This window comes from Trachypithecus francoisi, unplaced genomic scaffold, assembly GCF_009764315.1.
Source record: "Trachypithecus francoisi isolate TF-2019V2 unplaced genomic scaffold, Tfra_2.0 Lachesis_group20, whole genome shotgun sequence".
Lineage (NCBI taxonomy): Eukaryota > Metazoa > Chordata > Mammalia > Primates > Cercopithecidae > Trachypithecus > Trachypithecus francoisi.
In genome coordinates, this window is record NW_022681466.1 from 18,327,077 (window position 1) to 18,337,405 (window position 10,329).

The window sequence follows — 10,329 nt, forward strand, 5'->3', positions numbered from 1 at the left end:
CTCTACTTCAACTTTTAAACAAAATTAAAATGTGAGGATATCCCTGAATTTTAAAAAGCATGAAGTAAAAATGCAAATTGGTATAGTTTGTTTAATACATTACATATAGATATAGACCTAAAGAAAGTTCATCAGGGTTAATCATTTGTCACATCATTCTATACCCAGGGCTATCAGCTATCAGTTTTCCTTTTTTTTTTTTAAAATTCAGGATCCAGCTCTGTCACCCAGTCTGGAGTGCAGTATCAAAGTATCAATTTTCTCTTACTTCAAATTATATTACATTTTATTCTGTAAATTGATTCTGAACTCCTAATGTAATATTTATGTCCTGTGTTTGCAGGCCATTGGTTTTTTTAAAGTCATAAATCAAAATGGTACCAGAAAATCAAATATGCCAAAGATGTTGGGCCTCTCTTTTGCCAGCCACATTGGTAGCACTCTCCTGCCCTGGCCTCCAAGCTGGTGGGGATCTGTGATATTTGTGAAAATGGGCTTGTGCCGGGCGCCGGTGGCTCACGCCTGTAATCCCAGCACTTTGGGAGGCCAAGGCAGGCAGATCACGAGGTCCGGAGTTTGAGACCAGCCTGGCCAACATGATGAAACCCCATCTCTACTAAAAATACAAAAAATTAGCTGGGCATGGTGGCACACGCCTGAAATCCCAGCTACTCAGGAGGCTGAGGCAGGATAATCACTTGAACCCTGGAGGTGGAGGTTGCAGTGAGTGGAGATTGTGCCATTGCACTCCAGCCTGGGTAACAGAGCAAGACTCCGTCTCAAGGAGAGAGAGAAAGAAACTGGGCTTGGGTGGTAGCAGTGTAAGAAACTGAATCTCTTGTTCAGCAGCTAGCTGTACTGCATGATCACTTCCCCTTCCCCAGCTGACAGTGGCTGTCTCTGGAACTGCTACCACAGCCGTTAATTGGTAGGCCAGCCTTGGTGCCAGTGATTTTATCTGAGCATGAAAAATGCCACTTGCTTCTGTGGAAGAGACACTTAAAAGATCTGGCAGTTGGCCAGGCACGGTGGCTCACATCTGTAATCCCAACACTCTGGGAGGCCGACACAGGCAGATCACAAGGTCTACTAAAAAAAATACAAAAAATTAGCCGGGCATGGTGGCGGGTGCCTGTAGTCCCAGCTTTCGGGAGGCTGAGGCAGGAGAATGGCATGAACCTGGGAGGCGGAGCTTGCAGTGAGCCGAGATCGCACCACTGCACTCCAGCCTGAGTGACAGAGTGAGACTCCATCTCAACAACAATAACAAAAAAGATCTGGCAATCATCCTATCAAGCTTGATTCCTCTAATCTTGGGCCAAGGGCCCCTCCTTTCTTTTGTGCTACCAAAATAAAAGCCAACCTGTGTTTAGAATTCCCTTTTCTGTCTTGTTCACCTGCGTCTCTCATTGATTGGTCTTAGTGGAGGGATTTGCCAGCAGCCACCAGGTTGAACTTGATCCTTTTAGTGACTCACTAATCCCACTTCTACTCTGGATTGTAGCTAGTCCTGCATGTTTATGGCACTATAGGTTTCAAAGCTCTTTCATACCCATTTATTCACTTGATAATTTTTCTCTGGTGTGTTTCAACCCAAAGTAATCAAGTAGATCCCTTCACATTGCCTTTTCTAAGGCAGTCCAGTACCTCTTAGGTGGCTCTGTGTCAGAAGGAACTTTTTCCTCTTGATTACTTTCTGCTCAAAGCTGAACATCACTTTGCTGGTGGGTGCAAGTGCCATGCGGCCTCTATTTCCTCGAGGACATGATAGCTAATTTTCTTTCACTGCTAGATTAAGGGCTCCTGTTTCAGAAGCATCTTACCAAAAGTGTGTGTCTCTTGCTTGAGCCATGCCTCTTGCCTTAGAGTGATCCTGAGAACCATTGCTGTTTATGTCTGAGTGCTATATTGCCTTGTATTTCCTTTCAGTTACATGGACACAGAACAGTATGAAGAAGCAGTACGAGACTATGAAAAAGTGTATCAGACGGAGAAAACGAAAGGTAAGTTTAAAAGCATTTGTTTTTCAGGGAACTGTGTGGAATTCTTTGTAGGCCATAAGTCTGTACATAAGGTTGTTTGATTCAGGGATAAGGGATGTACCTAGAACTTATTTGATCACCAGCCAGAAAGAAGTGAACAAAGGCTGGGCACGGTGGCTCATGCCTGTAATCCCAGCACTTCGGGAGGCTGAGGCGGGTGGATCACCTGAGATCAGAAGTTTGAGACCAGACTGGCCAACATGGCGAAACCCCGTCTCTACTAAAAATATAAAAATTAGCGGGTATGGTGGTACACGCCTGTAATCCCAGCTACTCAGGAGGCTGGGGCACAAGAATTCTTTGAACCTGGGAGGCGGAGGTTGCAGTGAGCTAAGATTGCTTAACTATACTCCAGCCTGGGCGACAGAGCGAGACTTCATCTCAAAAACAAAAAGAAAAAGTGAACAGAGATCCTGGGGAGGCATGAGGCACCTGTTTTCTGGTTCCAGATCCCTCCCTGTCGTTTTCATTTCCTTTTTTGTGTGGTGAGGCTAAAGTAAGGAACCTAAGTCTAGGTAGATTTTCTTTTTTCTTTTCTTTTTTCTTTTTTTTTTTTTTTTTTTTTTTTTTGAGATGGAGTCTCGCTCTGTAGCCCGGGCTGGAGTGCAGTGGCCGGATCTCAGCTCACTGCAAGCTCCGCCTCCCGGGTTTACGCCATTCTCCTGCCTCAGCCTCCCGAGTAACTGGGACTACAGGCGCCCGCCACATCGCCCGGCTAGTTTTTTTGTATTTTTTTTAGTAGAGACGGGGTTTCACCGTCTTAGCCAGGATGGTCTCGATCTCCTGACCTCATGATCCACCCGTCTCGGCCTCCCAAAGTGCTGGGATTACAGGCTTGAGCCACCGCGCCCGGCCGTTCTTTTTTTTTTTTTGTTAAGACAGAGTCCGGCTCTGTCACCCAGGCTGGAGTTCAATGGTGTGATCATAGCTAACTACTACAACCTTTGCCTCCCAGGTTCAAACAATTCTCCTGCCTCAGCCTTCCGAATAACTGGGATTACAGGCACATGGCACCATGCCTGGCTAATTTTTTGTATTTTTAGTAGGGATGGGGTTTCACCATGTTGGACAGGCTAGTCTCAAACTCTTGACTTCGGGTGATCCGCCCGCCTTGGCCTCCCAAAGTGCTGGGATTACAGGTGTGAGCCACTGTGCCTGTCTGAGTAGATTTTTTTCTAATCTCCAGAAGAAAGCACTGTGAAAGTCCCTGGCATGGTTAACAAGGCCTGTAACTCCCAGGCAGCTGGGCTGAGACCTGGTGAGGGAAACACCAGAGTCAGATTTGTCCACTGATGCCAGATGTCTTCCTCTAGAACACAAACAGCTCCTAAAAAATGCACAGCTGGAACTGAAGAAGAGTAAGAGGAAAGATTACTACAAGATTCTGGGAGTGGACAAGAATGCCTCTGAGGACGAGATCAAGAAAGCTTATCGGAAACGGGCCTTGATGCACCATCCAGGTAGAGTAGGTGGGGGCAGTGGGCTCAGTGGGAAGAACCTGCAGGGCAGGCCAACTGCCAGACTTGGTCCAGAGGTGACACCTTGGAGAGGTTCTTCACCTGAGAATAAGGTGTTGCAGACTCCAAATTTTGGGAAATGCCAAATTCCAAAATCAGACATAAAGTGGTTTTTCTCTTAAATTTTGTTTTCTTGAAACTTTGATTTCCTCTGAGTTGTTATTTTACTCCCCACTTTAGATCGGCATAGTGGAGCCAGTGCTGAGGTTCAGAAGGAGGAGGAGAAGAAGTTCAAGGAAGTTGGAGAGGCCTTTACTATCCTCTCTGATCCCAAGAAAAAGACTCGTTATGACAGTGGACAGGACCTAGATGAGGAGGGCATGAATATGGGTGGTGAGTTGGCTGGGGCAGCCTGGGATGAATTTGACAGCTGCAGAATGTTCGAATTTTTTCCAAAGATGCTCCAGAGGGAGAGTCTGTTTGGGCCAAATCTGATCCCTGGTCCAAACAGTAATAGACATGGAGTCAAACAAATGCAGTCAAATGTGGCAGGTTCACAGTGTGCAGTGAGCTCTGAGGAGGCGAGCGCTAGCAAGGGAAGGCTTGGAAGTGCAGAAAAGCATGGCCCCATGGCTCCTGCCTGTAATCCCAGCACTTTGGGAGGCCGAGGCGAGCAGATCACTTGAGATCAGGAGTTCAAGACCAGCCTGACCAACATGGTGAAACCCTGTCTGTACTACAAATACAAAAATTAGGCCGGGTGTGGTGGCTCATGCCTGTAATCCTACCACTTTGGGAGGCCAAAGCAGGTGGATCACCAGAGGTCAGGAGTTTGAGACCAGCCTGGCCAACATGGTGAAACTTTGTCTCTACTAAAACACAAAAATTAGCCAGGTGTGGTGGCAGGCGCCTGTAATCCCAGCTACTCGGGAAGCCGAGGCATGAGAATCACTTGAACCCTGGAGGCAGAGGTTGCAGTGAGCTGAGATCATGCCACTGTGCTCCATCCAGCCTGAGCAACAGAGCAAGACTTTGTCTCAATTTTAAAAAATAAGAAAGAAAGAAAAAAGAAAAATTAGCCAGGTGTGGTGGTGCATGCCTGTAATCCCAGCTACTTGAGTCTGGGAGGTGGAGGTTGCAGTGAGCCAAGATGGCGCCACTGCATTCCAGCCTGGGCAACAGAGTGAGACTCCATCCTTCCCCCCCAGAAAAGCAAAGCATGACCCCTTTGGGGATCTGCAGGGGGTTCGGTCTAGGAAAATAAAGGGGTAGGGTGCTAGAGGCAAGTGGTGGTGGAAGGCCAGCAAGTAGCTGGATCAGAGCTCAGCAGCCATGAGGGCTGTATGTGGTAAGGAATATGGGCATTTTCCTATTATCTGGAAGTTCTTCTTTACCCACTGCAAAGTGTATGCTGACATTTATGTGTGTCATACATTCCTATAAACACTCACAGATTTTAATTTCCCAAAAGACTTAGCATGATATAAAGCATAGCTATTGTCAATATTGTTGCTCACTGTGGGCTGTCAGAGATAAGAAGCCCTGACCTGTGAGCCGGGCACAGTGGCTCACGCCTGTAATCCCAGCATTTTGGGAGGCCAAGGCGGGCGGATCACCTGAGCTCAGGAGTTCGAGACCACCCTGGGCAACATATAAAATACCAAAAAAATTGTACTCTCTACTAAAATACAAAAAAATTAGCTGAGCGTAGTGGTGCATGCCAGAGGTCCAAGCTACTCAGGAAACTGAAGCACAAAAATCTCTTGAGCCCGGGAGGCAGAGGTTGCAGTGAGCCGAGAGTGCGCCACTGTAGTCCAGCTTGGGCTACAGAGTGAGACTCCATCTCAAAAATTAATTAATTAATTAATTCAGTCAGTCTTCACTATAAGTTGTCTGCCCAAAAATTTGCCAGGCATGGTGGCTCACGCCTGTAATCCCAGCACTTTGAAAGAACAAGGCAGGCAGATCACAAGGTCAAGAGATCGAGACCAACCTGCCCAACATGGTGAAACCCCATCTCTACTAAAAATATAAAAATTAGCTGGGCATGGTGTCGCACGCCTGTAGTACCAGCTACTTGGGAGGCTGAGACAGGAGAATCGCTTGAACCTGGGAGGCGGAGGCTGCAGTGAGCCAAGATTGCGCCATTGCACTCCAGCCTGGCCACAGAGCAAGACTTGTCTCAAAAAAAAGAGGCCCTGACCTGTGAACGGTGCACAGACCTACCATCTCTTCCACTAAGAAAATCTCGGCTCACTACAACCTCTGCCTCCCGGGTTCAAGCAGTTCTCCTGCCTCAGCCTCCTGAGTAGATGGGATTACAGACACCTACCCCCATGCCTAGCTAATTTTTGCATTTTTAGTAGAGATGGGGTTTTACCATGTTGGCCAGGCTGGTCTTGAACTCCTGACCATAAGTGATCTGCTGGCCTTGGCCTCCGAAAGTGCTGGGATTACAGGCGTGAGCCACTGTGCCTGGCCTTCTATTGCAATTTATTTATTTGTTTATTTTTTTTTTATGTTTTTGAGACAGGGTCTCACTCTGTTGCCCAGGCTGGAGTGCAGTGGTGCAATCTCAGCTCACGGCAATCTCCACCTCCCAGGTTCAAGAAATTCTCCTACCTCAGCCTCCTGAGTAGCTGAGATTACAGGCACACGCCACCACACCCGGCTAATTTTTATATTTTTAATAGAGACGGGGTTTCACCACATTGGCCAGGCTGGTCTCAAACTCCTGACCTCATGTGATCCGCCCACCTTGGCCTCCCAAAGTGTTGGGATGACAGGTGTGAGCCACCGCACCCAGCCAGAATTTAAAATAAGAATGATGGTACTATATAGATAATGCTGAGTCCTCTCCAGTTCAGTGTGGGGGGATTTGTGTTTAATAAACCTAGGTTCACCATAATAAACATGTTCCTCTGCCCAGCAGTTAAGAAGAGCTATAAGCAGTCAAAAGCTAGTGAAGAGTTTTTGTTTTGTTTTGTTTTGAGACGGAGTCTTGCTCTGTTGCACGGGCTGGAGTGCAGTGGCACAATCTCTGCTCACTGCAAGCTCTGCTTCCCAGGTTCACGCCATTCTCCTGCCTCAGCCTCCTGAGTAGCTGGGACTACAGGCGCCCACCACCATGCCTGGCTAATTTTTTGGGTTTTAGTAGAGACAGGGTTTCACTTTGTCAGGATGATGTCGATCTCCTGACTTCCGTGATCCGCCCGCTTTGGACTTCCAAAGTGTTGGGATTACAGGTGTGAACCACCGCGCCCGGCCGTGAAGAGTTTTAAATAGGGGCACTGTGGACCAGATTTTGGCTTTGGAAATATATTTGTGATAGAGGTGAGGAGGTGGTGGTTGGAGGGAGTAAGGAGGATGGAGATGGAACGAAGACAAAAGGTAGGAAAGGATTGGAGGGCACAGTCGGGAGTTAGTGGTAGACTCAGCAGGAGCTGGTTGCTATTCAGATGTGTTGGGGAGAGTGACAGGCATAGCTGACTCTTGGGGTCATTCACTAAGCAGGGGAGGCCCAGGAAGATACGCAGCTGCAAGCAGAGAAACTCACTCTGGGCACAAGGTGGCTGTGGGATCACCTGGTGGGGATCAGTCCTTCTGTGTAGCTTGGGAAGTCAGTCAGGGATGGGGCCATCAGACATGCTGTGGCCTCGCAAAAGTGCATAGTCAGCCAGGAGTTGGATTTTCCAGTTCTGCTGCTTTCGCTGCCATGTGATCGTGGGCAACTTACTTGAACTACCCACATATGTTTTGTTGAGTATTAGTTGGGAATGATACTTACCCTGACAAATCATTACTAGGATTAACTAACGTAATGTATGCAAAGTACCCAGTACCTTGCACCTAGTAGGTGTTTTTGTTGGTTTGTTGTTGTTGTTATTGAAACAAAGTCTCGCTCTGTCACCCTGGTTGGGGTGCAGTGTTGTGATCATAGCTTACTGCAGCCTCGAACTCCTGGGCTCAAGCAATCCTCCCACCTCAAGACTCGCAAAAGTGCTGGGATTATAAGTGTGAGCTACCATGCCCAGCTAATAAACCATAGCTTTTTTTCTAGCCTAGAGTCTACAGAGTAAAAGACATGGAATCAATTACAGTACATCCTAGATCTTGTTCTTATATTTATTTTTGGTAACATTTAAGTGACACATTTTATCCTTTTTAGTAGCCGCTCCAGCATTATAGGGAGACAGAGTATGGGGAAAGTCTTGTGTAAGTGCAAATGGCATTCCATTTGTTGAGAAAACAGCCCAGCAAAGCAAGCGGAAGCAGAGAAAGCTTTCCTTTGGGGTAGCACTTGGAAGGAGAAGGGAACATGTCCTAGGAGTGGGATCAGGTAGCATGTTTGCACGGGGTGGGGCAGGTTGGCTCACCTGCAGTCTGAAGTGTTGGGAAAGGAGGGAGTGAGACTCTCCAGGAAAGCTTTGGAGATCTGTTCTCAGTGTCATCAGTTCTCTTCAAACATTTCTAATTTTTCACCTTTTCTTCCCTTCCATGTTACTTGCCTTGCTCTACAGATTTTGATCCAAACAATATCTTCAAAGCTTTCTTCGGCGGTCCTGGCGGCTTCAGCTTTGAAGGTAGGTAGGCCTGCTGTTCCTGGGAGTTCCCAGATCACAGGCCAACACACTCACTGCCACTTAGGCAGCTCTTCGGGAGTCAGAGGGGCCATGAGAGGGGGTGGCTGAATTCTCATCTAGCATGGCATCTATCCACTCGGCTGTTGCTAAGGATGAAGACAGGAAGGCACCCCTTGCCTTGGGACCTTTAGCCACTGCATCTCGGCAGGGTCAGGGGCATCTCTGACTGCCTACTGCTGAGGCTTCTCTGCAAGAGCAAAGGTGTTTTTTTTTTTTTTTTTTTTTTTTTTTTTGAGACGGAGTCTTGCTCTGCCGCCCAGGCTGGAGTGCAGTGGCCGGCTCTCAGCTCACTGCAAGCTCCGCCTCCCGGGTTCACGCCATTCTCCTGTCTCAGCCTCCCGAGTAGCTGGACTACAGGCGCCCGCCTCGTCGCCCGGCTAGTTTTTTGTATTTTTTAGTAGAGACGGGGTTTCACCGTGTTAGCCAGATGGTCTCGATCTCCTGACCTCGTGATCCGCCCGTCTCGGCCTCCAAAGTGCTGGGATTACAGGCTTGAGCCACCGCGCCCGGCCTGAGCAAAGGTGTTTAGAAGCTGCCCACGTATAATATGGTCACCTACTCCCTCTTGCACCCCAAAACAGCCTGAGCTGTTTGCTACCCATAGAGTTTCTCTCTGCGTTTGAGTTTGAAGCAACCCTTGAAGACTTTTCCATAATCAGAACAAAGTGATCTTCCCTAGAAAATCCAGAGCCAACTACCAAGCCCTTCTTTTCTCTTTCAGCATCTGGTCCAGGGAGTTTCTTTTTTCAATTTGGCTAATGAAGGGCAACCACCCAGAACCCAGAAAATGCAGATTCACTCAGTTTAATCTTGAATGTGGAAACAGTTCACCTCCTCCCTTCATCACGTCTCCATGTACTTAGAGCAGTTTCGTTTTCTCAGTTGGATGCCCTGTGTCTCTGTGAGTGGGGTGGAGCAAAGGGAACCAATGCCGAAGACCATGGGCAGGGGAGGGAGGCGGGGTGGACAGGGAGGCAGCTTGTGAATTTTTGTTTTACTGTTTAACTTTATTAAAAAAGAAAAAAAAGAAGAGAATAAAATGTTTTGACCCTTTCTGGCCCTTTGCTCTGGCATCTGCTTTGTCTCCATAGTCTGTGAGCCAGAGCTGAGGCCGACCTGGACTTCGGGTGCAGCAAGCTGCCACAGGTGGGCTGTGGGCACCAAGCCTAGTGGCAGGTGGGGCACTCTGCCTCTCCCAGACCTGTCCAGCATGTGAGTGCTAGGCAGGCCCTGGCTGTGCCGCTGGGCCCAGCCTGACATCAGTCACGGAGAAGCGAGTTCAGAAAGCATGCTCACTTTACAGTGGGGCCCCAGAAATCACTAGAAGCTGTGTGCGTCCAAAGTTCAGGTGGGTACTGACCTAGACAGGGCAGTTTATTTACAAAGGCTCTCACAGTTCCTGTTGCAGTGTGGGTTTGAGGGAGATGGTAGACAGAGATAAAACCCTGCCTCCTGACCCCCAGACCTGTTTGAAGTGGGACAGGTGGCTCCACAGCTCTGGTCTGGCCACTCACTATTTTTAGCAAAAACCCCTGGCCTTCTCTGCTCCCTTTCTGCATGCAGGAGACATGCTGCTCACGGATGCAGCGGCATGCACCATGCTGTCCTGTCAAGCATGGTGTTCAATGTAAGTAGCCTTCCCAGGAGCTCTAGACAGAGACTTGAAGCTCTAGCTGAAGCTCAGAGATGGCCAGGGACAGGCCTTGACCTAGAAAGGTAACTTAGGATTTCTTTTCATCTGAGCTCCTGCCCCTTTCTTTCCAGTCTTCCCCGGCTGGTGCCTTAGCCATGGTGAAATGATGCCTGAGTCAGGCCTGGGAAGTTTCCCTTGTGGCTGACTAGGCCTCTGATGGCCTGGAAGGGACTCAAATGTTAGGTCTTCCCTGGTGCTTGAAGTTGCAGTGACCTACAGGTGGCCTTCCCTAGAGAACTGGGAGAAACCCATACGAGGAGCTTCAGGTCTTACTGAGAGCTTTCTGATCCAGTGGGCTGAGGACACCTATGGGCCTGGTGCCCTGGTTAATGGGGGATGAGAGGCTTTTGTGCTCCATGTCCCTCATACCCAGCCAACCCCCACCTTCTGTATGAGTCTGAGGCCAGCCTCTGCTTTCTGCCTCCTCATGAAAGCCAACACTGTTCAGCTGCCCAACCTCACCACAGCTGTGCCCGGCCAGCAGAGGGGAGACA

At 48.5% G+C, this 10,329-nt stretch overlaps 1 protein-coding gene across 2 annotated transcripts in view; it reads left to right on the top strand.

Annotated features, from left to right (window-relative positions):
* Positions 1–9,201, top strand: part of DNAJC7 (DnaJ heat shock protein family (Hsp40) member C7) — a 43,613-nt gene extending 34,412 nt beyond the window's left edge. For both annotated transcript variants that reach the window (XM_033183008.1, XM_033183009.1), the window contains exons 10-14: positions 1,930–2,003; positions 3,356–3,502; positions 3,740–3,892; positions 8,020–8,082; positions 8,864–9,201. In XM_033183008.1, the coding sequence (XP_033038899.1) occupies positions 1,930–2,003; positions 3,356–3,502; positions 3,740–3,892; positions 8,020–8,082; positions 8,864–8,901 (475 nt within the window). In that variant the 3' untranslated portion in view covers positions 8,902–9,201. The remainder of the gene's footprint in view (positions 1–1,929; positions 2,004–3,355; positions 3,503–3,739; positions 3,893–8,019; positions 8,083–8,863) is intronic.
* The last annotated feature ends 1,128 nt before the right edge of the window (positions 9,202–10,329 follow it).